The 27,281-nt window shown below is 37.5% G+C and overlaps 1 protein-coding gene across 1 annotated transcript in view; it reads right to left on the bottom strand.

Annotated features, from left to right (window-relative positions):
- The window catches only part of FGD5 (FYVE, RhoGEF and PH domain containing 5), a 146,721-nt gene that overhangs the window by 62,030 nt on the left and 57,410 nt on the right, over nt 1-27,281 (bottom strand). The window contains 3 exon segments of the mRNA XM_032211089.1: nt 1,963-1,993; nt 2,104-2,162; nt 16,896-17,025. Of these exon segments, the coding sequence (XP_032066980.1) occupies nt 1,963-1,993; nt 2,104-2,162; nt 16,896-17,025 (220 nt within the window).

Raw genomic sequence — 27,281 nt, 5'->3', positions numbered from 1 at the left:
GCGGAGTGGGTGTATGTAAATGTCATCATTTTGGCAATCAATCAAACTATTAAGGTCTGCTTAAAAGGCCAAACGTTTTTTCTGTTATGCTGAATGGGGTGGTGATCTACTCTAGAGTCTTTCTCTCTGTGTTTTGTGTGTGTGTGTGTGTGTGTGTGTGTGTGTAGGGGACAGCGGTGATGGACAGAAAAAAGGTGTTCCTTAGAGTTTAAGAAAATAATAATTTTCTTCTTTCAAATCAGGGTGTGGTGCACTTTTGTTCTCTTTATTGCAATGTAACAGAAGACGCAAAACTTTTTAAAACTGTATTTTTCTTTCCAGAATGTGATGTTGGCAGGGAAGAATGACAATGAAAGGGAAATAAGTTTGCCCCCTTCCCTCCCCCAAGACACAGATTTATTTTGCAGTTCCAAGGTCACAAAAGCAGACTATTGTGTCTAATCTTGACACAAGTTACCCATTCTAAAAGTAGCTAACAAGAAAGGATGAAAAATGCCTTGAGGATCCTTAAAAGGACTCATCATACTTTAAAGTGGCAACCTGGCACAAAACACTCAACAACATATTGGCATAAAAGACAGAAATGTTACAAACATTATTATAAAGTTTTTGTTTAATACCTATGATTTTGCAGACCTGTGTGAAACAAAACTTTAAAGTAGCTAAAAGATTGAATGGGTTTGAATAGTGTAAAACTGAATTTGAAACAGGATTATATACAAATGATGAACATATTATTGCCAAACACATATTTTTTTGCTGAAATTTGAGACAGAAGAACAAGTGAAAAATTGTATAACACGGGCTAAAATATATTTTACAAATAGAAAAATGCAAAAATATTTAGTTGATAGGTTGATGGGATTGAAATTTACATTATAAATAATTTTTTTTTAAAATAAAATGATGTATTGTTGGTATATGCCACCAAAGAAATTGTCTAGAATGTATAAAGATATTTTACATTTATAATGGAAATGTGAACAACATGAAATAAAAAAAATCAACTCATTTGTATATCTGATACTGATTAGGAGAAAATTTTAGATAATGAAAAACGAGTTTTTCTTTTGTAACCATAGTGTTAATTGTATTTCCTGCAAAGATCAATGAGAGCTTCTTTTTTCTATTTCTTTCTATCTTTTCATTTTGCACTTTTGTCTTTTCTCTCTTTCTTTTCCTTTCTTCTTTTTCTTTTCTTGTTAGTTTTTAATGTTTAGGGACTACTAGAGCTACAAATATTCTCTTCTGTCAATATTTAGTTTTCTTGTACAGTATTTATTTAACAAAACTGGCTGCTATATCAATTATCATCAGGGAAACATGCTGTAAGAACTCTGATCTATGGCTTTTCATTGCAAATCTAGGTATATTTTTTTCAGAAATAAATCTTACTGAAATCAATGAAGCATATTTTCTAGTGAATATTGGTTCTTTGATAAATAGCAAAACTTCTGCATCTAAGTGGGAGATGATAGCTTAAAATGTCAGTTGAATGTTTTTCTCAAGTACAAAAATATATATTTGAATTGTAGAGGTGATTAATAGAGACCATCCAATGTCTAAGCAAACAGCTCTAACATATTCTCTCTTCTCAGCCGAAATGTCTTTTCAACATCATTTTTCTGAATCAATAGTAATCACCACCTCAGTTTTTCCTCCTCTCTCCATAAAGTATTTCAAGAAAATTATTCTCTTATACAAATTCCTGGCAAGTTGTCTGGCCAATAATTCTCACAGATGCAAAATTCCAGATTTCTGGCACACATGGAGAATCATCCTTTTTTTCTTCTTCTTTCCTATCCTGAGACAGATTTCATTGCAACGCCTCAGTAAGCTCTTTTTCATGACAACCTGCCCCTCACCGAATTCACCTCAGCCTCCTCAGTGCTTCTTCTGTCTCCTAAATTATTACTAAGTAAGACGGCAATTAGTGTTCAACAATTAAAATGATTTACTTACCGTATGTAACAGCCGGAGCATCTCCACATACCTGCGAAAAAGAGATGCAATTTTACAAAATGGCCAACCGCTAGAGCCGAATGAATCAAAGTGGAATGCACTACATTGTTCCTAAGAATTTTTAAAAGCTGACAGACTCACACTTTTTCTGATGACACAAGTTCCTGGGCGACAAGTTGTGCTCTGGATTGCCCTTCTTTCTGTGAAAAGCAAAACAAAGGAGGGTCAAGGTCTACAAGCAATTTAGATTCTTATATTATTATTCATACTAGTGGTCTCATACAATAAACATTGTAGGTTTTACACAAGTATAAAACCCAAAATACAACACTGTGCAAGTTTACCACCCTGATCTAACATGTTTTCCTGAGACCTTTTCCAGGGCCACTCATCAAATACTACAGGTAGTTTTCAACCTATGACCACAACTGAACTCAAAATTTATGCTGTTTTTTTTTAAAAGTTTTTATTTCATTTTTCCCATTCAAGTTCATTCACAAGTATACATTTTATGGTTGCTATTTAACATATGTCTAGTCATCATTAGTCTCTATATGTATTTTTACACACACACATATATAATTCAGTTTGGGTCACTTTCTTGCCACCCCATGCCTCCATCTTATTTTGCAACAGCCTTGCTCCTTCTATCTTCTCAACCTCCCTTCTCTGCTTTCTTATTAATGTGGTTAAGTGAGAAATTTGTTGAGCAAGTTATGCCCCATTTTGCAACGTTTCTTGCCATGTTTGCTAAGTGATTCACTATTGCTGTTAAATTAGTAACATGATTGTTAAGTGAATCTGGTTTCCTCATTGTTTTTGCTCATCATTAGAGCCAAGGTGGCGCAGTGGTTAAATGCAGCACTGCAGGCTACTGCTAGATCAGCAGGTCAGCGGTTCAAATCTCACCGGCTCAGGGTTGACTCAGCCTTCCATCCTTCCGAGGTGGGTAAAATGAGGACCCAGATTGTTGGGGGCAATATGCTGACTCTCTGTAAACCGCTTAGAGAGGCCTGAAAGGCCTATGAAGCGGTATATAAGTCTACTGCTATTGCTATTGCTATTGCTATCAGAAGGTCACAAAAGGCAATCATATGATTCTGGGACACTACAACCATCATAAATGTGAGTCAGTTGTCAAACATCCGATGTAAGTCACGTGATCACGGGAATGCTACAGCGGTCGTAAGTGTGGAAAACGGTCATAAGTCACTTTTTTCCAGTGATGTTGTAACTTGGAATGGTCACTAAATGTAAGTTGAAGAATATCTGTAAAGGTTTATGGTGGCCTAAGAAAAGCAGTCTTTTCTGGGAGCATCATATCTATGCAATGACTTGTTCAGAGAGGATCTCTTACCTCCTTTGATGTCATTTTTTTAACCTGATAGAGAAGAGCACCTGAGATTACCTGCTAATTATTCCCCATGGTCATGAAGTAAGGGAAGCGGAGATCCATTTTTTATTGTAGCACCAGCATTTTAACCCCTTACCTTATTAGGTTCGAGAAATATATTCAAAATAAAATTATTTAAGAGAGACTTTGATTATTAATTGATCCCAATTTTTTAAAAAGTTTTTGTTTAGTTGCTGTAGGATTTTTATTTTATGTTTTTAAGCCTTATATTTTTTTCTAATTGCAGATTATTATTTTTTAATCATGGAAGTTTTAATAGCATTATAATCTTCTAAATGGGGGCATTCATGAAATGGAGATAAAAATATTAATGTGGTGGGTGCAACAAGGTATTAAAAGTGGGGGAGGGCTTAAATTTGTAGCCATACCTAATATTTTTTGGGGAGGGGGGGTTCCCTCTCCTTTTCCCAACCATCCCACTCCCCCATATTTATGATTCATATTTATAACAGTTGCAGTGTCCCAGGGTCACATAATCACCTTTTGTGACCTTCTGACAAACAAAGTTAACATGTTATTAACTTAGCAACTGCAGTTATTCATTTAACAGCTGTCTCAAGAAAGGTTGTAGAATGGAGCAAAGTTCACTTAACAACTGTCTCATTTAGCAACAGAAAATTTGGGCTCAATTGTGGTCATAAAGCTGAGGACTACCTGTATTCCCATGTAATACTTGAGTACATAATGTGAAACTAAGTCACCATTTATTTTAGTCACTAAAAGTTTATACTGCACTTGGTTTGTTTTGTCCTATCCTCTACTTTTGTAGAATAGGATGATCTTTCCCATCATTTGTCAAAAAACCTTTACACGCTGATACTTCTTAACCTTGATGATTTCACCCTCTTTGCCCTTCATAAACTCCTGTGAGATGAGGCCAGTGAAAAGCAGGTATACTTAATTATGTTTCGGAGCTTATATAAGCAAGTCAGAAAACCCCATGGGATGAAACTTCAATGCAGACTTAACCAAGAGAGTGCTGCATACTTGCTGGCTTTGAAAGGATCTGTTTGCCTTCATCTCTTTGGAGTTCTCTGATTATCAGAGATGAGGTAAGGATGTAAGCAGGGATGGGCTTCAACATTTTTAACAATGGGTTCTCTGCCCAGTTGCTGGGTGGGCGTTACCATGGTTGGTATGGTCTAGTCGGCCTCCTGAACTACAGTGGGGGGGGGGCGTTTCTGCCCTCCCTGGGCTCCAGAGGCTTTCCTTGAACCTCTGGGAGGGCGAAAATGGCCTCCCCTGGGCTCTGGAGACCAGAAATGGGCCTGTTTCAGGCCTTCCAGGAGGCTCATTTTTCACCCTCCCTGAGCCTCTATGTGGGACCTGTACTTACCTGCATCCAAAATGGGCAGCATGGGGACTCCTGGGAGTAGAGGGGCAGGGTGGGTGGGGCCAGCCAGGGGTGGGATTTTCATGGTCTCCAAACTGGGCAGACTCTTAGCTAGAGGTTCTCCCGAACCCATGCAAACCCGCAGCAGCCCACTCCTGGATGTAAGATCATTTTTGGTATTACTGTATTCCTGAATATTCTTTGATTGTGATCATATACCGTATATACTCGAGTATAGGCCGACCCGAATATAAGCCGAGGCACCTAATTTTACCACAAAAAACTGGAAAAGTTATTGACTCGAGTATAAGCCTAGGGTGGGAAATGCAGCAGCTACCGGTAAATTTCAAAAATAAAAATAGATACCAATAATGTTTTTGAATATTTATTTCAAAGAAAAACAGTAAACTAGCGGTGTATTCAATGAAATACTTCACTCACCTCATGATGCTGATGTCCCGCTGTGATGATGATGTCCCGTGCAGCCGCGGGAGCGATGTCCCGCCTCCTATGACACACGGCACAGTGATTCCTATCATTGGATCACTGTACCAGAGGAGGTGGGACATCGCTATGTGGCTGCTTGCCATAACAAGGAGGAGGTGGGACATCGTTGCAGAGCGGCAGGAGGGGGAGGAAGGGGAATCATAAGACAGCCCTGCATTACATTAGAACGTGAGGAGGGGGGATGGTGCGGTGCGCGCTGCGCGGCAAACTGACACAGAGGGAGGGGAAACTCACAGGGGCACTGGGCCATTCACGAGTGTCACCCAGCGGCATGGCCCCGCCCCTTTTTCTCCTCCATTTCGGGCAAATTTTTCACTGACTCGAGTATAAGCCGAGGCGGCTTTTTTCAGCCCAAAAAGTGGGCTGAAAAACTAGGCTTATACTCGAGTATATACAGTATTATGTTATTTTCTTATACTGCCCTGATAAAGTGTTTGTACAAGTGAGATCATTGCTTCCAAATCAAGGCTATCTCAGTTATCCTGGGTAAAAAAAAAAAAAAAAACAAAGAAAGAAAAAAACCAAAAAAAAATGTAGACCTTTTTGTTCTCCTGCTATCGGGAAAAAATGTTATTTTGTAATTTCACATTCTTTTATTGCCACTTTTATTATTGTGATTTTGTGCTCTATTTATTCTTTTTTTACTCATGTTTGATTGTATCTCTTTATTGTGTGAGATATAATGTTTTTAATTGCTTCTTTAGTTTCTTTACAACATCTTTTAAGCTAATTTATATATTTCCCAGGAAACTTAAAATACCTGCAATAGAAAGAATATTAAACACAGAAGAACAGCAAACAATCTTATAATGAGAAATGGGAATGCTGCTGATATTAAAAAATTAGGAGCGAAAAAGAAATAATTTTTTACTTGATGTCAAAACAGTGAGGATGTGGATACCAAACTATCCTCTCTTGAATTAGAGGAGGACATTGAAAACCTGAGGAAAATTACTTTTCTTTTTCATAGTCACCAATTCTATATCAATTTGAAGGGAAACTAAAAGCTTCAAGTCGCCTTTGATGAGATGGGTGCCTTTATAAATTGGATTATAAAAATAAAGAAATCATCCTAAGAGCCAAGGTGGCGCAGTGGTTAAATGCAGCACTGCAGGCTACTGCTAGATCAGCAGTTCAGCGGTTCAAATCTCACCGGCTCAGGGTTGACTCAGCCTTCCATCCTTCCGAGGTGGGTAAAATGAGGACCCAGATTGTTGGGGGCAATATGCTGACTCTCTGTAAACCGCTTAGAGAGGGCTGAAAGCCCTATGAAGCGGTATATAAGTCTACTGCTAAGTCTACTGCTATCCTTCGGTAGTAAGCAGAAATATATAGAAAATTATTGAAAGATACATGCTCGGTATTACAAGACAAAATAGAAAGACCTGTACATGAATTAGACAACAAAGAAAAGTATACAATATTATCAAGAGAGCAAAAGAATTGGAAATGGGTTAGTTACATAACAAGAAGAACTGATGAAAGGTGGACCAAGGCAGTCTTAGAATGGAGCCCACTCAGAGATGGGTTGCTGCCGGTTCGGCCCAGTTCAGTCGAACCGGTAGTGAAATTCAGGCCTGGGTCACAGAACCGCAATGACCCACCCCTCTTACCCTCCTGAACCGGTTCCCTTATCACCGCTGAAGTCGCCACCATGTTGGATTTTAGTGACTGCGCGTGTGCAGTTCACTGTAAATTGCTCTGTACATGCGCATGCAGTGCACGCGCAAGGGTTGCAAACCGACAGTAAAACCAGCAGCAAACCATCCCTGATCCCACTTGAGAAAAAGTGTCCATGAAAGAGAACTAAAACAAGATGGATCAGCAACACCAGCAAGTATTGTGGACCCAACTGGCAAGAGAAAATTCAGGACAGTATGGATTGAAAACATGCAGAAGAGGCCTTCCTTCTTCACTGGATACACAATTGGTATGATGATGATGATGATTTTCTTTTAGGTTTTGACCAGCTTTACTGATAAGGCTTGATCCATTTCAAAAACAAACCAGTAGGCAGTAAAGGCAGGTAGTCTAGACTGTTGACAGAGCTTCTTCCCAATTGAATTACCATCTCAATATTATTAATTAGCTGAAGATTCAGGCCACGGTACAGCACAATTCCTCAGGCATGACTCATTTAAATTATTAAGTTTAACCTTAAACTTTAGACATTTCCTTGCCAATCATTTTAAAGTTATTGTTGTGTCATAATTTTGCAACTTATCAGGTTACAGAATGCAAAAGACTTGTCAGTTATTTTTTTGCTGTTGTAATATGAAAATTAGATGATCATATGTTTTCATATACTTACAAGCATGACTAAGAACAAATAATAAAGGACCAATAAACTATCTTAGCACTTTTTGTTTTTATTCTTCAAAGAACATTAAGAATTAATTCCTAAATATCAAACTGCAGTCATAGCACTGAAAATCTCCACATTGAAAAATTTACAAATAATCTAGTAAAACAATATGGTTAATTTAGATGTAGGCCAGTTACCTGTAAGTAAACCAGTTACTTTTCTGCCAGAAGGAAGAAAGTTTAGTAAATCTGTCTGAAGAATTGTACATTTTATGTACAATCCTATGGTCCTTGATAGGACATAAAATACATATTTAGATAAATGTCTTAAAGGTTTTAAACAAACCATTGTTTATATTATATTTTACTATGGCATTTAATTATTAAACAATGGAAATGAAAAAGAATTGTTTGAGGTAAATGAAAGAAATATATATATATATTTCTTTTGATTTCTTAAAATCTGAAGAATCATTATTAAATGTCAGCATTCATTGAGTTTTTGACAATATGTATTAGTAGAAGTTTGCATGAAGAAAACAGGGCTTCAATTAGTCACAATAATGTTGCTTTTTGTGATCTATGAAATTTAATTTAATTTTCTCATGAAACTGAATAAGAAAAAGTTGTCAGTGCCTACCATGTGGTGTCAGAAAGCATGTATTAAATAAAAAATAGAGTCTCTCAAAAATTTCAATAGGACTAACCTATTATTATGGTTTAAATCTTTAAAGCCAGAATGTATGTACACGCAGATAATATATACATATACATGGGTACAGAGGAAGTTCACTAGCTGTGATACCAAAACACCATGAAATGCAAGAGGGTAGCAACACTGGCCACTCTGCACGTCCTCTACTGATGGGCTTGGCCTACAGCTGCCAAGAAGTGAAGCATATTTCATGCTGCCTGAGGTTCACTCTCTTTTCTTGTATACACTTTGTCACAGTTAGTAATTCCATTAGTGATTAATTTGTCTTCAGGCAAAAGTCAAAACACTGGGACCCCTGAACCACGTGGCCTGTCTAGAGAGTTCTGAGACTGTCTCTAGGCGTTGCCCGTCTTATGTTGTTTAATGGCTGTTTGTTTAACCAGGAAATGAACTCTGGGAATGACGACAGTGTCCAGAGACAGTTTTCTGGGAAAGGAGAGATGTAGGTGGTACGGACTCTTCAACTATCACGGTCTAATGCTGAACCTGCCACTTGATTTTAGTAATCGTTGCCAGATACTCTATAGCCCCATAGCAAATGTTTTGCATTCTTCCTTTACAGATTCACTTTGGGGTAGCAAGAGAGAGTTAACAAAATCAGGATGCAGGATATTTTTTTCCCTCACACCTAAGTCACAGACACATTCTAATATATGAAGCAAGCAAATATAGGTAGTCCTTGGCTTACAACAGTTTATTTAGTGACCGTTCAAAGCACTGAAAAAAAAGTGACTTATGACTGTTTTTCACACTTACAATTTTGCAACATCCCCATGGTCATGTGATCAAGATTCATATGCTTCACACAACTGATTCATATTTATGACGGGTACAATGTCTCCGTGTGACATGATCCCCTTCTGACAAACAAAGTCAATGGGGAAGCCAGATTCACTTAACAACTGTGTTATTAACTTAACAACTTCAGTGATTCCCTTAACAACTGTGGGAAAAAAAGATCATAAAATGGGGCTAAATTCACTTAACAGCTGCCTGGCTCAGCAACAGAATTTTTTGGCTCCACTTCGGTCATAAATCGAGAACTATCTGTAAAATAAATTCAAAATGTGATACATTGCAAAAATTACATTGAAAAATGTAAACATATAATTCTAAAAAAACCCTCAAATAATAGTCTAGAGGCCTGTAGTTTATTGAACATCGTTTCTCAATATTAGAAAAGATACCTTGTCAAAATACTGGATTTATTGGAGAAAATATTTATTGGAGGAAACAAAGACTATTTAAAAAAAAAAAACAATTTCATCCACATGCATATCACAATTACAAACCACAGGAAATGCCATAACAACAATGGTTACCAAATTAGTCAAGAACTGAGATAAAGTGTTATATATGTTCTTATCAGTTTAGCATTTTAGTTATAAAATAATCTCTCTAAACTCATGGCCCAAAAATAAAAAGCCAGCATTCACAACATTGCAGCCCTACTGCTTGTTTAGATACCCGACATGCTTTAGCACCTGTACTCAGAGAATCACTCAGTTCCCCTCTTCCAAAAGAAAAAAAGGTTGTCCTTTTAAAAGACAAGAAAGAATTGTTGTGCCTGCCACAAGCTTCGGACACATAGTTGCCATTGTCTTATTGACTTTTTTGACCTCCATTGCAATTGCCAATAGCTGGAATTACCTTCTGAGACTTGGGGAGCTCCAAGAATAACATTCAGAATGTTTTTTTTTAAATAAAGCTATTCCTTATTGTTATATTGTTATTTATATGAATTTATAAGCCTCCCAGCTCCAATGGACTCTAGCATAAACATAGAGCTATGTTAAATGTAACTTTTGTAGTCTGTCTGCTTAAAACCAAGATAACAGATACTAGGCATAAAATAACATAGACATAAAATTTGATTTGACTTTTGATTCTTTGTATCTTAGGAGATTGTTCTATCTATGAACTGTGGTGCCATAGTGGTTAGAATGCAGTACTGCAGGCTACTTCTGCCGACTGCCTGCTTCCAGTAGTTTAGCAGTTCGATTCTCACCAGCTCAAGGTTGACTCAGCCTTCCATCCTTCTGACGTCAGTAAAATGAGAACCCAGATTGTTATTGGGGACAACATGCTGACTCTGTAAACTGATTAGAGAGGGCTGTAAAAGCACTGTGAAGCGGTATATAAGTCTAAGTGCTACTGCTATTGCTATCTGGCAAGCAACAAGGTCTAAGAAAAATCTGTTATCTGTTATCTACGGACATTGATATACAAACAAAAAGGATGGGGCTACATAGTTAAGATGCCATATTGATTTTTTGACACATACAGTACATGGATACAGTACATGAATACTTCCTGAAATCTGATTGGTGCTGGGATTCAGTTGTAACTTGCATTAGGGACTATCTAGGTCAGGGGTAGTCAACCTTTTTATACCTACCGCCCACTTTTGTATCTCTGTTAGTAGTAAAATTTTCTAACCGCCCACCGACTCCACAGTAACAATGATGTATAAAGTAGGGAAGTAACTTTACTTTGTAAAATTTATAAAGCAGAGTTACAGCAAACCCCTACCGCCCACCATGAAAGCTGGAACGCCCACTAGTGGGCGGTAGGGACCAGGTTGTCTACCACTGATCTAGGTTATGATAATGAACACCTGTGACATTAACATGAAAATCTTACTAAGAATCTGAATTGCACGTATTAGCTTGAAGTTATTGTTCCAGGAACAATATATTGTTGCTTTTCCTACGGAAAAGAATTAATATCTTTAAAGTCTTCTGGCTCTGAGATAGTAAATGAGAAACACCAACCATAAACCTCTTGCTTGGGGAAGAGTGAAGTGGTTGCTTCAGGTAGCTGAATTAATGTCATGAAAAGGCAGCAAACTATAGGTGATTTAAAGTGTTATTGTTGTAGTTTTACTGCCAGGAAACCATTTTCTGGCTCAGGTGCCCTGGGTGCTAGGATCCTGAGCTGGAACGGAGCATTTACTAATCTGACGCAAGCAGCAAAACCATTTTTACAAATAAACTTGCATCTACTCTCTGACTGGATGTAGCCTAATACAGATGTACAGGTAGTCCTTGACTTACGACCACAATTGAATCCGAGGTTTATGTTGCCAAGCGAGATATTTATTAAATGAGTTTGGCCCCATTTCATGACCTTTCTTGACACAGTTGTTAAGTGAATCATTGAAGTTGGTAATGAATCTGGTTTACCCATTGATTTTGCTTGTCAGAAGGTTGCAAAAGGTCATCACGTGATCCCATCACACTGCAACGGTCATAAATGTGAGTCAGTTGCCAACTGTCTGAATTTTGATGACGTGATCAGAGGGATGCTGCAATGGTCATAAGTGTGAAAAATGGTCACAAGTCACTTTTTTCAGTGATGTTGTAGCTTTGAACAGTCACTAAATGAACTGTTGTAAGTCAAGGATTACTTATAATGCTGGCTTTGGAGAATCCATGGTGGGCAGATGAGTAACTGCTTATACTATAAGTATCCTTGACTTATGACCATAATGGAGTCTATAAATTATGGTCATAAATCATGTGTCATAAAATGGCTCATCACATGACTTAATTTTGCAAACTTTTTTTTGTAGTGAACACAATGGTTGCTATGTGATTGTTATGGGCAAACCCTATGGTCATTAAGTGAAGCCATTTTTGACTTTTGGGCATTTTTCAGTTTCAAACTAATCCCCTTCCATCTCTAAAATCAGTAAATCTTTATATATTTTATTAACACCAATCTGTCTTGCAAAGAAAGCAGCGATATGGATTGGATTTATTTTGGTTTGTACTTCTTTTACTGCTGACTCCAATATTTATTTATTTAGTTATTCAACTGATATGGCTGCCCATCTGAAACAAGTGTGTACAAGGCTAGAGATAAACAATGTAATCATAAAGGAGGGTCAGAGAGAATTAGTCTGCATCTCAAAATTACTGCATTCTGTATTGTTCATTTTGCCATTGTATTGTTCCTATTTAAAACATATATTGCTAACAAACCGCCCATCAATCTGAGGCAAAGAAATTCCTAAAAGCGTATGAGCAATATTTTTCCAAGTTAAAATTGCATTCTGGAAATTCTGTCTCTTTTCCACATCTTGGAGGGCTAGGCCACATTTTTTGCCGGGGTGGAGGATCTTATTAATTACACAAAACCTCTGTTGTGGGGGGTGGGAGTTTCTAATTTTGTCTCTTCCTTAGAAGGACATTCACTCAAGCAAAAATATAGCATATATTTAAAGTTTTTTTTTAAAAAAAAGCAAGGACTGTGTACTTGCTTCATTATATGAAGGGCAAAGGTTTGCAAAACAGAATGATTAATGGAGCCTGGAAACCAATCCCACCCAATTGAAAGATAAGGAACAGTAAAGACAATTTGACAAGCTGCAAAAGTGAGGCTGTTGTTGCTTGGTTCTTTGCAAAATCTTTGTGGCCTAGCCTGCTATTTCCTTTATTTGCAGACAAGCCTGTTCTGCATTCCGTGATTATTCACCACCCCCTCCCCACCATGCCACAGCTTTCTGGCACCTCACTGGGGTGGAGTGGGGCGATGTCTCACTCCCAGTGATAACTCAGTTATCATGTACGTTATCTATGCATGTTAAACCACTTCTATACCAAGGTCTTCTCATTTCCTGAAATATAGGGTGGCATTTTCCCCTCTAGAAATAAAAATATACTAACATTGGAGGCATTGTGGAATATGGAATACTTCTGTCAGGTTTTATTTTTTAAATATTTGGCTCATGGTAATTTAATTTATTTCAGCCAAACAAATAAGGTGTTAGCAATGTCCTGTTGTAGAGACGTTAGCAATTCTGAGTCAATTGAAGATTTCAAGATCTTATCATGAAGCACGTGTTCCATTTATATAGAGGGAAAATGGTCTTCAGAATATTGGAGTAGCTTTTTAGGTAATCTCCCCCCCCCCCCCGATTAGATTGGTTTTTGTTTGATTTTTTTCAATTTTTTGGTGCAAATGGTGAATCAATCAGTTGAATATTAACATGCATTATATAGATAGTCCTCGACTTATGACCAAAACTGAGTCCAAAATTAAGGTTGCTAAGTGAGAAAGTTGTAAGTGAATTTTGCCCCATTTTGCAACCTTTCTTGCCACAGTTTATTAAGTGAATCACTGCAACTGTTAAGTTGATAACACAGTTGTTAAGTGAATCTGGCTTCCCCATTGCTGTTGCTTGTCAGAAAGACACCAAGCTGTCAGCCGGAGAAGGAGGGCTACCTTTGGAGGCAACTGCTTCCATTCTCTGTCAATCGGCTCGTCACAAGAGTCCATCATGACAGAAACCCAATATTTTTACTGTTGCCTTTGTTATATTTGTGTTTTATTTGTGCTGATAAATAAATAAAGGAAGCAGTTAGCTTCCTCCCATAATTGGGGCATACCAGGGGTTGTGACTTTAAATATATACCTTTCACCCTGGCTCAGCTGATAACGGATCAGAGCCTGTGGCTTAATGGCTAAGACGTCTGCCTAATATGTAATATAGCCCAGGTTCGAATCCCAGTAAGGGTATGGCTAGCTGATGAGAGCTAAATAGCTTGAAATAGATCTATACTAGTCTCCCTTTATTTATTTATCAGCACAAATAAAACACAAATATAACAAAGGCAACAGTAAAAATATTGGGTTTCTGTCGTGATGGACTCTTGTGACGAGTCGATTGACAGAGACTGGAAGCAGTTAGCTTCCTCCCATAATTGGGGCATACCACATACACATACACATGTGTATGTGTATATACACATATATATATATATACATATATGTGTATATATGTATATATATATACACATACACATACACATACATATACATACATACATACCTACATACCTACATACATACACATATATACATACACATATATACATATACATACATACATACATACATATATGAGACACACATGTGAAGGCTGGCCCCAGTATGCCTTAATGTAAACTAGAGGTGAGATTTTAGCTAAGTGAAGGGTACCTCACTCTCTGAGGAGTATCATAGAGGTTTCAAAATATTTAGCTGGGAGTTCTCTAACAAAAAGCCATATGCCAGAATTTTTAATGCAGTGTTAGCCTCTGAATTATCAATAAAATAAAATGAAAAAGGAGAAATCAATGTGAGGGGGACACCCTGAAAGTTAATGCTTCCTCCCCCAATCTTTTCCTCCTCCTCCTCCTCCTCCTCCTCCTCCTCCTCCTCCTCCCCCTCTTCCTCCACGTCGCGCTCCACTTCTTCCTATTCCTCGTCTTCTCCTTCTTCTCCTCCTCCTCCTCCTCCTCCTCCTCCTCCTAGCTGCCAGTTAAATAACATTACAATGGAGAGTACTTCTTTCTTTGACTGGAGAATATTGCAATAACTTAAATTTTGAAGCAACTCACATTATGCCCACATCGTTTGAGAGTTTGCCTTCCATTTATATTCTGAAATATTCTCCCTATGACTACTTTTATATGACTTTTGTAATAGATGCAGTTTCTCTGTACTTCCAAATAATGCGTGCTTCAAGTAGCAGTATTGGGTAAGTGTAGTTAAAACTCTTTGGCCATATTTACTGGGCTCTCCTTTGATTTAAGACAGCGATTTGCAGGCAAGAAATCCATATTTTCTTTTTTTTTTTTTAAAAAAAAACTACTTTCCATTATATATTTATACAACAATTCAGTTGTGAAAGAAAAGCTTCATTTTTAAATGCGTGCTCCTTCCCAGATGCAGAAATGTGCATATAGTAGTCAGATTTTGGTTTTAAAGAATTTGAACAGCAACAGAAGTAGAGAAGACACTAAAATTGGTAATAGTACACTCAGTTGACAGAGGAACTGGATTATTTGGACTCTGCTGCAAACTGCACCACAAATCACAAATCAACTTGTGTTCCTTAATAGCTTGGAATGGAGTTACCCATTTTTTTAAAATGAACTTAACAGCAGCATTCTTAGTAAGAAACGGTTCATTTAATGCTAAAGCATATGTGACTTTTCAGAACACCATCTACTGGCGTCTGACATTTGATTGGGTTGTAAATACCACAGATGCTATGTTGCTCTTATTAATGTATGTCCCAGAGCAACAATTCTACTCGCACAGGTTTCAGAATCCTGCTAAGATGTTCATGAAACAGAAACTCACAAGAAAGATATGAAATGTAATTGTTTGGCTAAGGATGATTAGTTTTGGGAGAAGGGTTGATAGGAGAAAAATAAGTCATGCTTGTCATGCCACTATCTAAGGAGCTCAAAGGTGCCCCTCACACATACAGTATGTGCTACTTGTTCCTGACTCTAGGGGGCGGTGCTTATCTCTGTTCCAAAGCCAAAGAGCCAGCACTGTCCGAAGAGGTCTCCATGGTCATGTCACTGGCATGACTAAATGCTGAAGACGCACGGAACACTGTTACCTTCCTACCAAAGGTGGTTCCTATTTTTCTACCTGCATTTTTATGTTCTTTCAAACTGCTAAGTTGGCAGAAGCTGGGACAAGTAATGGGAGCTCATTCCATTACGCGGCACTAAGCATTCAAACTGCCAAACTGCTGACATTTCTGATAGACAAGCTCAACATCTTAGCCACCGAACCACCATGTCCCTAAGGAACTCATAAGGCCTCTTTAAATATTTGATGAACAATCCAGCAAACTGATACTTATTCAAGATTTATAAGATTATATATTCAGTTAGGACAGAATTTTAGCATAATGAAAACCTAATAATGTTCAGCATAATGAAAACAAAACATTTTTCTTAGCAAATAATCATTTCTTGCTTACAGTATAAATTAGTCAGTTTGGTGGAGTATTTGTGCACCAGATTAAAAACTAGGAGATGGTGAATTTTAGTCCCACTAGGTCACATTCAGTTGGATTACTTGGGGTCAGTCACCCTCTCCCAGCCCTTGGAAGGAGCCAATGCAAATCTTGCCAAGAACACTGCAGGGACTGGTCCATGTAGTTGTCAGAACTCAATGCTGCCGTGAGGGCATAAAAATGATCAATGCACTATAAATATATATATTTCCTGATTAAATTGAAAATATTTTCTACTAGGCGTGGCTCTTGTTGCTGTTTTCAGGCTGACATTTATCTAGTAGATAAAAGGTATACATGAGCAAGGCCAACAATTAAACCACAAAATCAACAAATTACACTTGTTACTAGACCAGCCCAAAACTATTTTCAGATTAGGTCATTTCCAAATTCTTGATTTATTTTCAGCAGTGAAATTTACCGTGTCTGCCAATTCTTCTTAATAATAGGACACCAAAATCTGTTTACAATGACTATATGTAATTGAAAGGTTTTTTTTTCTACAAGAAAATGATAGAGGTGATTTGTGTTTCATCAGTAAATATTGCTTTTTAAATAAACAGAGTAAGGTTCCCATAAAAACCAGAACTTTATTTTCTAAGAATGTTTTAAAATAAATCATTCTAATATAGATCAGTTTTGGCTAGTGCTACATAGTTGTTAAATGATTTCAGTAATATCAGGCCTAACATTTAATTCCAGTTCGAACAAAGCAGTTAAAAGACCAACAGCGGTAGATGCCAGTTCATTTCAGAAACTCAAAAGAAATGGAATTGGAAGAAAATCTAGTCAATATCTTAACAAATTTCCCAGGATCTACAAAATGTATTCCAAAAGAAAATTGTATTTTTACCTTGTGGATGATATTAGAATCTCCTTGATTACTCTCTTCATCTTCTGAACTTTTCTGTTCCTCATCAGATGTGACATCTTCAAGAGGAATTACAGAGATGGGGCACACCTTGTAAGGCTCTGTATAAGCACTGTGAAAAGAAGAAAAAAAACCCATTATCTTATGAATACCCACTGAACAAAAAGCATCGGAATGAAACTTTATCCTTATTATTAGGTGAAGATTTTCTAATACTCTAGAATCCGTTGATTCTTATGAAGTTCCTTTTGGAGTTGTTAAGAAGTCAAATGGGATAGGGAGGAGGCAGCAAATGATAAAGGGAAAGCAGAAACATTATTTCTAATGTGCCTGAACATTCACAAATGTTTGCTGAAATCTAAACGTTTGTGATTTCGCAATCACTCATAAACTACTGTTAACAGTAGAAATTTTTCTAGAGTCTTCTCCAAACTGGTGCTCATCTGATGTGTTGAACTGTAGCATATATGTGTGTGTGTGTGTGTGTGTGTGTGTGTGTGTGTGTGTGTTACTGCCTCAAGCAATTTTAACCAAACTTGATACACAGATCAAGTTTACTTACTCTCTGGAGAAAAATATTGTAGGAATAAGACACCCCTAACACCCCTTGAGGGGAGAGTGTTCTGTTAAGATGCAGCCTGTTGTGCCTTTAAATGGCTTTTACTATATAGCGCAGTGAAGTTGCCATGGTAATGGCTTCACGGTATTCCACAAGGCGGCTCCCTCTGGTAAGGGGAAAAATCCAATATTAGAAACTATGTTTGGTCCAGACATTTTCCCCCTATAAATAAATACCTGGGCAACGCCAGGTTATGTCTAGTAGTATATATACCTATCAATAATATTAGGCAAAGCTATCTTCCTCTACGTAGAAAGAGCAGAGGTTTTTAAGCATATTAATGATTAACACCTCTGCAACCTCAAACCAGTAAGAGTTAAGTGACATAGGAGGCCAATGAAGAGACAATAAATTTATCAGCTAACCAAAGAATAGTGTTACAGAATCTTGCAAAAAATGGGACTGAAATCACATGAGCACATTCTACATCCCACAATCATCTTAGAAGAAATTGTGCCTGCAGGTATTGAATATTAATGAGAGGTCCAAAAGAACTAGCAGGGATTCACTCTGGCTCTTGCAAATCCAATCATCCAAAGCTGTTTTAATCCCTACAATGGAACCCATTTTTAAAAGCAACTGAAGAACCATTTCATTCAGGCAAATTGTATTTATTTATAATATTGATATGGCTGCCCATTTAAAAACTAAACTTTGGGTGGCACACAACAAAAAGATAAAACAATGTATACAGATAGTAAAAGAGAAAACAATAAACTTTGGCATCATAATCAAGCTTCCCCAATACAGCCCACAACACTCCAACTTCACATTATCCCAGTGCTGGAGGGACAAGTCAGCTCTTCATGTTTTCTAGAAGGATAAGAGGGTAGAGGCCTGCTGGATCTCAAGGAACTCCATAGGGTAGGGGCTGTAACAGAAAAGGCCATTGAACATTGGGCAATGAATGTCCAGAATGGTAGGGCCAATCATAAGGGAAATGAAATAAAACCAATGATGTTTATATTGATGAACAGCTGCCTATATATATATATATATATATATATATATATATATATATATGTGTGTGTGTGTGTGTGTGTGTGTGTGTGTGTGTGTGTGTGTGTGTGTATTATTTGTGATAGCTGATGAGAGCTAAATAGCTTGAAATAGATCTATATTAGTCTCCCTTTATTTATTTATCAGCACAAATAAAACACAAATATAACAAAGGCAACAGTAAAAATATTGGGTTTCTGTCGTGATGGACTCTTGTGATGAGCCGATTGACAGATAATGGAAGCAGTTAGCTTCCTCCCATAATTGGGGCTTACCAGGGGTTGTGACACTAAATATATACCTTCTTCCCTGGCTTCAGCTGATAAGGAGAAGACCTGTGGCTTAATGGCTAAGACGTTTGCCTAAGATGTAATACAGCACAAGTTCGAATCCCAGTAAGGGTATGGCTAGCTGATGAGAGCTAAATAGCTTGAAATAGATCTATACTAGTCTCCCTTTATTTATTTATCAGCACAAATAAAACACAAATATAACAAAGGCAACAGTAAAAATGTTGGGTTTCTGTCGTGATGGACTCTTGTGATGAGCCGATTGACAGATAATGGAAGCAGTTAGCTTCCTCCCATAATTGGGGCTTACCAGGGGTTGTGACACTATATATATATGTGTGTGTGTGTGTGTGTGTGTGTGTGTGTGTGTATTTCTTATGCATGCAAACAGAAGTATATACAGGTATTTCTACAGTATCAAAATGATGGTGTAATCCAAGTTTCATTCCTTTTTACTTGTATATGAAGCACATTAAAAAGAGGTGGAGCTTCAATTGCTCAGTTGTATCCACCTTCTTGATATTATTGACACTTCCCTCCATAGACACTCCTATCTACAATTTATTTTTCCTGCCACCAAGCTATAACAAAGTACATAAGAACAGACTTCGCCTGTAATTTGCATTTGTTTCTTAAATTAGTGAAACAAATAACAAATAACCCTAAGGATGCCTTCAAGCAAGATATAGACTCTCCAGCCATTCTTCCCCTACAACTAGTGATCAGAGGTATTCAACTTGGAACAGTTTATATACCGCTATACATTTAATGTAATCAAACAACAGCATCTGCCTATGCTGGGAAGGACTCAATAGGTGAATAAAAATGCCAAGCCTAAACATCTGGATGACTGTGTGTCCAACCATAATGTGACAGTAATGAAAAATTGGTGGGAACAAATAGTTGAAAAAATAGTGAGACATTCCCAGGTTAAAATATGTTGGATGTGAATACACAAAACAATTACCAATTACAAAGGATTACACTATTTGAATCTGCACATATACTACACCGACATATTATAGGGTCTTAGGAAGAGCTTGATGCATATGAAGGTCTACAACAGCTAAAGAACTGGCATTTTTGTGTATATAACAATAACTCTATAAACCAAGTGGAATATCTTATCCTAATGTTAAGGCCTCCATATCAACTCTTGGAACTTCTGACTGTGTATATCAGAGATGTCAAACTCAATTTCATTGAGGGACGCATCAGGGTTCTGTTTGACTATGGGGGAAGTGGGCATGGCCATTGTAGGTGTGGCCAGCTCAGCATCCTGCAGCTCTCTGCCAGTGAAAACAGAGCCCTGGAGGGCCACAAGCAGCTCTCCCAGGCTCCATTTTCAGCTGCGATGGCCTCCTGCAGTCCTCCCGAGCTCTGCTTTCATTGTCAGAGGCACTGCAGGCCAGTCATTCTCTGTTTCCAGATAGGCACCACAGGCCAGTTCTAAGCACCCCACAGGCCTGATACAGCCCGCAAGCCTTGAGTTTGACACATCTGGTGTATATTAATCCTACCTGGCAATTTCTCCTGCAATTATATAATCAATAAATGCCGATCCCTTGGTTAGTCCCATTCTGGCCAACCCAAGCAAATGCCAACTTCTCAATCCCTTACTACACAATAAATTGATTTGTCCAGGCTTTTTGGTATCCTCCAAATTCCATTCAGCATTATAATAGCAATGTTCCAATATCTCAGGGGTTGCCACAAAGAAGAGGGAGTCAAACTATTCTCCAGGGCACCTGATGGTAGAACAAGAAGCAATGGGTGGAAACTAATCAAGGAGAGAAGCAACTTAGAACTGAGGAGAAATTTCCTGACAGTTAGAACAATTAATCAGTGGAACAGCTTGCCTCCAGAAGTTGTGAATGCCCCAACACTGGAAGTTTTTAAGAAGATGTTGGACAGCCATTTGTCTGAAATGGTATAGAGTTTCCTGCCTAGGCAGGGGGTTGGACTAGAAGACCTCCAAGGTCCCTTCCAACTCTGCTATTGTATTATATTGTATTGTATTATCTAAGGTATCTTTCAAAATTAGGGAATGCCTGGTATGGTCTTTCATACTTTAGTATGTTCAAGAACCTTCTGGAGACAAATGATTGTGCCAAAATGGACCAACCCCCCTCCTCAACCTTATAGCATATTTACCATCCAAAATGGTTGACTAAATGAGTCCTTAATTTTTTTTGCATGTAAGAAAGCTGAGAAAGAAAAGCACCCAGCTAATTTTTTTAATTTGATTCAAAGCCGGCCCTAGTCTACTCTAATCATATAATACCTCAGACAATAGCTCATAACAATTGTTAATAATATCTGGTGTACATGATGAGGTGTAATGGCTTTAAAATGAACAGCAACTGCTCAGGGAAGAAACTTGTGGCACATTTTCACAGCAAGCATAAAAGACAACTATGTAAATGCAAGCTATTATGATTCCCTGAAGCGCTGCAGAAGGCAACTCATCACCTTTATGGGTCTTTCCCCCACTCCACCCACTCCCTTATTAGATACTTCCAGTCTATAATTCACCAAATAACTTTAGGATGAAGAATAGTCAAACTCTTGTCTCAATGTCTTGGTTTAACTATTTATGCTCTTTCAATAAAAAGGAAATCTTCCATTGTTTTGCAAAGACCCAACAATCTCATCACTAATTAACCCAAAATACTGAAGAAGTTATGAAATATCAGAGATAAAGTTAAAAAGAATAGCTCTGTGAATATATATGTGAGATTTTTGCCTGTTTCTATCCATGTATACCCAGCGTTTTTGAAGCAACATAGATACTATTTATTTTCCTTATAATCTTCAAGTTTTGTCCTTCCTAATTTAATTATAGTACTTTTTATGACAATAATATCAGATTAAATACAGGAAAATTCCAAAAGAAATATCAGATTTTAAATCAGGGTCTGCTTCAACCTGATCAAGAAAATGCTAGCATTACTGATTTCAATCATTAAATAGTTTGTATTGGTAAAAGGAAGCTTCCAATAGTATTAAAAATATGTGAGAAATTTTGGACCAATCCTGAGCACCATCCAGATGAATAAATATGTAGACTTCAACTCCCAGAATTCACTAGCTAGCAAGTTAATTGCTGATTATTCTCAGACCTAAGTCACATTGGATAATCTTTACACCAAAAATTACAGGGCAATCTAGTTGCCATGCCATCTCAAAAACAGTTGTAATTCACCTTAAAACTGAAACATGTCTACATTAAAAACCTCTAAAGAGATTTTATATCACATTGCACTCCAATGTACTTTATATAGAATCAGACTTTTGAACTTGAAAGATAAAATGGTGTCCTGTTTATTCTATTCTGACATGGCAGTCAAATATCACACAAGAAAAATAATCCAAAGGCTGAACTGACCCACTGCAACCTTGTTTAGAATTCTCATTAAAGCCTCTTGGGAAAAGGCGAGTAAGAACACTTGTTTTACAAATGTAGCCCATACATAGGCTCTATACCTGTGATGGGGAACATATGGCATGTGTGCAACAGGTCGCACACGGAGCCCTCTCTGCAGACACACAAGCTGCCACCCATCTCAGTTCCACGGCGCATGCGCACGTGCCTCCCGCTAGCCAGCTATCCCGCATGCGTGGTTGCTGCCACGCATGCGGGATATGCGCTGCTTGCGGGGAGGGTTACATGTGCATGCATAGGGAGTGGGGGTTTGTGCACGCATGCACAGGGGATGGGGACTGCACACCCGCACCCCATTTTTTGTTTCAGAAAGCTTCAAGGAGACCTACTAAGCCCAAAACAGGCCGTGTGGGGGGGTGTTGCTGACATGCACGGGGAGCATGGGATGAGCATGTACATGCACAGGGGGGTGGAAGAGCATGTAGAGGTCATGCACGCAGGGGTTTAGGGCGCATTGCATTATGGGTATGGGAACGTGCATGATTTTGGCACGTGAGAAGAAAAAGGTTAGTCATCACTGCTCTATACATACAATTAAAAATATAGGGAACTCTGCCAAATTCTTGAGGAAGCTCTTCAAGTCCAGTGAATTAGGTGGCATAGAAATCATCCTATCAGCGCAAGCAGACAGAGCATACAGCCATTTATTGGGGATGTTCTAGTTCTGAAGTCTAGCTCAACTCCTAAGCAAAAGTATATATACCTCCATCTATTTCACTTGTGACATAATTTTCCATCTCTGACTATCCTTTTCTTTTTTGCCACATATGTCATATTACAGCTCCTTCCACTCTTTTTCCCAATATACAGATGTTTATGAACTCATATATTATATATGCATCCTATTTCTGGGTCACTTGTAAAGTTTAAAAAAGCATAATTTGAGTAAATTCATAATAAAATGAAATGAAATGCAAATTGAAAGAATTTCTTCCCCGCTAGGAATGTTAAGTATGCTGTCAGGCCATTCTTGTCAAGCCACAGAGGAGAATATAATGGGAAGAAATTGATAAAGTTAAGAAAACATTGTCAGCTATAGTGCTGATTATAAGAGGAAACTACATTTTCAGCCAAATAACTTTGCAAAGTGACTTAATTTACAGGTGGATAAATACAGAGTGTATTTTGGATTTTTTGGCATTTTGACAAAGTTTATGCATGTTCTAATTTCATATACACATGATGTAAAAAATGGTAGCCTTTTCTTTAAAATCTACAGTTTTGTACCTATAGTTTGAAGTAGTGCAATCCTAGATGTAAACTTCTATTTCATCTATTCTATTCTTCAGTCAGACTGATTTTTTTCTCTTCAAAAAGGTCTCTTTGCTTAACACAGCTGCTGTTATTTATTGTCCTTTCTCAAAAAATAATAATACAAGTGCTAGAAGTATCTTCTGGTGAGACAAGGCAGAGGTGTTTATAGCAGAACAAAGAAAAATTATGCTAACGTATTGCCCTGTTCACAAAGAAACTTAAAAATACATTCAGTCGTTGTAGTCTCAAAATCCCTGCTGATATTTTAATGAGCTCTAGTGGGAGAGAAACTACCAACATCACCATATAGCTTTAATGATGATTAATTATATTTCGGTTCCAGAATGTCTGTCTGGAAGAAGCATCATGGCTGTGTATGGTGAAGTCTAGAAAAATGTTATTTTATTGTCCCCTCCTCATTTATCCTGGGAGTTAAAGTTCACATACTGTATATGAAGGGCTTTCTTTGTTGTTTCATAATTTTTATTAAAAGTTTTTATTGCCATAGTAAAAGCAAATACAAATTAAGCTAAGAGAAAGAGAAAAAATAAAAATGCAAAGAAGGTAAAAGAAGGTAAAAGCTAAATAAAAATTAACAGAAATATAAATATATTGTATATATATTTAAAATGAAATGCAAATTGAAAGAATTTCTTCCCCACCAGGAATGTTAAGTATGCATTCTTCTCAAGGTATTTGTAATTTTAGACTTATCAAATTTGTTTATGCTTAAACAAGTACAAACACCCGTATTCTAAAGTTACAAATATCTCTTCTTCTCATAACCCTTGTCTATATGTTAAATCCTTAAATCATCAGCTTTCCGATCCTGATTTCAGCAACAAATCCATAAAGGGTGACTAGAGATTTACAGAAATGTCTTATTTTGACCTTGGTCAAACAAACAAACTTTTTATATTCCTCCCTTTCACTTCCAACAATCTTCATCTTTAATTCATTCAGAGGTTGTTGCAGGATTTAGTTTTCTTTTTCCCACCCCATGGGGTTCTTTGAGGCTTTGGCACATCTCCTTTGTAAATCCAGTAAAAAAAATCATTATCATGGTCATTTTGTTATCATTTACAATTCTACTTATTTTCAAAGCTTCAACTAACTTCTTTTTATATATTCAGTAGAAAGTCTTTATCAAGTTCATTCTCTTGGCTTGTCATTTGCATTATTTACTTTAGTTGCCTTCTCTGTCTGGTAATCCACACTTTTTTGTTATCCAGTATTTCTGACTCTACTATTTCTGAAACAGATAAAATGTGTTTCACATCTATTTATTTCTTCATTAGAATATTTTGGACATTGTCTATCCATGGAAGCAAATATATAATTTCTGGCTCCATTCTTTGAGAATCTCCTTAAATATTTCAAATGTTATAGCATTTTATTCCATTTTATAAATCCCTGTACTAATTGAAAATGAAAGACAACTTTACACTTTTTTTCCTCCCTTGTCTGCACGGAATCTTTAGTCCTTTTTAGTGTCCAGTTTTTGAAATCATAAAGTCTTGTTATGACTTAAGATAGACAAAACAGTTTGGTTCCCATGAACATCTATTTAAGTTATTTAATTATTAAAATCTTAAAATAAAAGTCTCAATATACTTTAAGTTTGTCTGAATCCTTAAATTGTTTACAATTTTCTTAGGTCAAAATCTTAATTTACTTTTTGCTATTTATTTCATATTCTTTAAGTTCTTAAACTTATGATCATTTTCTTTTCTTTTCTCCAAGAAGGAAGGTAAACTCACCAGATCACTTTTCATACTTGTCATTTTTAACATCTCTGGTAGCCTTAGAATAATTAAACAAGCAGTTTCCAAAGGTGATTAGGAGTGAGGCCAGCAAACTCCAGTCCATTTGTCGTTCTTTGAGCTTTGCCTCAGTCATTGTCCTTACTGTTTCAGAGACATGTTTAGTTTACCATGCTTCTCCCAGAAGTCCCACATTTGTGAAGGACTTCCAAGTTAGAGCAAGTTGCCCTACAGTAACAAAGTAGCCATTTAGAGTTTCCAGAACAAATGCTCTGTATTTTATTTTATCTTTATGAAATTAAAACATTTATATAGCCCCCTTTTTCTAATCAGACTCTAAACCAAGGCTGTTAAACTCATGTCCCGTGGGTCGCATCACACACTGGCCACACCCACACCCAGTTTAGCGAAGGGGAAAAAAGTTACGTGACGCTGTCATGACGATCGACTTTGACACCCTTGCATCTAAACTAAGAGATGTAGTGGTGCAGTGGTAGAGGTGGTTTAACAGTGGCACTGCTGGTTTAACAACCGGTTCAATGATCGTGTGCTTCATACATGCACGCTCCGCACACGTTCACAGTTTTAACAAAACTTGTCTTCCATGTTACTTCTGGAGAGTAACACAGCTGAGGTGCAGCATCCGGTCTGCCGTGCAAATCAGCTGAGGGGATATAGGTAAGTAAAGTGCAGGGGCAGGCGGGCCCACCTGATCAGCTGATAGTTGGAGCTACCAATTCACCCGAACCAACCTGAACCGGCTGAATCCCACCCCTGTGCAGTGGTTAGAACGCATATTACAGGCTAACTCTTCCTACAGTCAGAGTTTGATCCTGACTGGCTCAAGGTCGACTCAGACTTCCATCCTTCCAAGATCAGTAAAACCCAGATGGTTGGGGGCAATATGCTGACATTTGTAAACTGTAAAGCACTATCAGGCAGTATATAAGGCTAAGTGCTATTGATAACCAGCTTTGAATCAAAAGATTATATTTGTTCTTTTATGCATCTTTTACTGCATTTGCCATTTGCGGCAAAGAGCAACTCTGATTTCCTATTTGCTTGCAAAGGCATTAACAGCTTGAGGAAGAATCCTTTTTGGAAAAAATATAGAGAAAGTGGGGAAGGATTTCTTTGTGCATTCTTTATAGAACATGTAGATCAACTCCTGCGTTGAATTAAGCAGGCTGGTGGCGATTCTAGGTTTCCTCATACAGGAGAACTATGTTTGCCTATGATGGCAAAAACTCGTGAGGGATCTGGTACTTCCTTTCCTGCCTGAGAAATGTTATTAAAAGGCATTAGTTCATGAAACTAATAATAGTTAGTTAACAAATTTTATTAAAAATGAAAAAGTGCGTACCATATTCCTGATATTTAACCTTGCTCAAGGGCTGACAATGGAAACACTTTATCCAGATATTAATTCTAGAATGACTAATAAAATGAGTGGTGCTGTGTATCTAAGCCAATTTCCCTTATTGTTTTGTTGGCTTTGTTCACTTTCACTACTTCTTTCTTTACATCTGCATCAGCTTGTCTAGGGAGAGCAGGCACAATCAATATGGTAGTATAATGAGAATGGCCACCCAGAGGAAAGGTTGGTAAAAGTCAGCAGAATTCAGTGAAGGGGAATAAGAGAATAGCCATTGGGAAAGCCAAGCAATGTTTGAAGGAAAGGAGGGCATAAATGTCTTTTGGTGCAGCTAAATGACTGGCTCTCTCTTACCGCCCTACTGGGAACTATAAAGAAAACATTTCTTCTTCTTTTGTCCAGTGCCTGCTTTCCTAGTCGCAGTTGACTTTGCACAGACTATACACTAAACAGTCAATACAGCTGCTGAGAGAATTAAGGGAATTTTGCCAAGTAAAACAGTACTGCCTCACAAAGCAATTGTGGGCAATCAGAAATGCCAATGTATGGCTTAGATTTCAATGAAGTAGAAATTTGCTGAACTGATCCCAAACCATTGTATTAAAATGGAAACAGTTGTTTAT

Source organism: Thamnophis elegans, chromosome 2 (assembly GCF_009769535.1).
Source record: "Thamnophis elegans isolate rThaEle1 chromosome 2, rThaEle1.pri, whole genome shotgun sequence".
NCBI lineage: Eukaryota > Metazoa > Chordata > Lepidosauria > Squamata > Colubridae > Thamnophis > Thamnophis elegans.
This window is presented reverse-complemented; position numbering and strand designations above follow the sequence as displayed.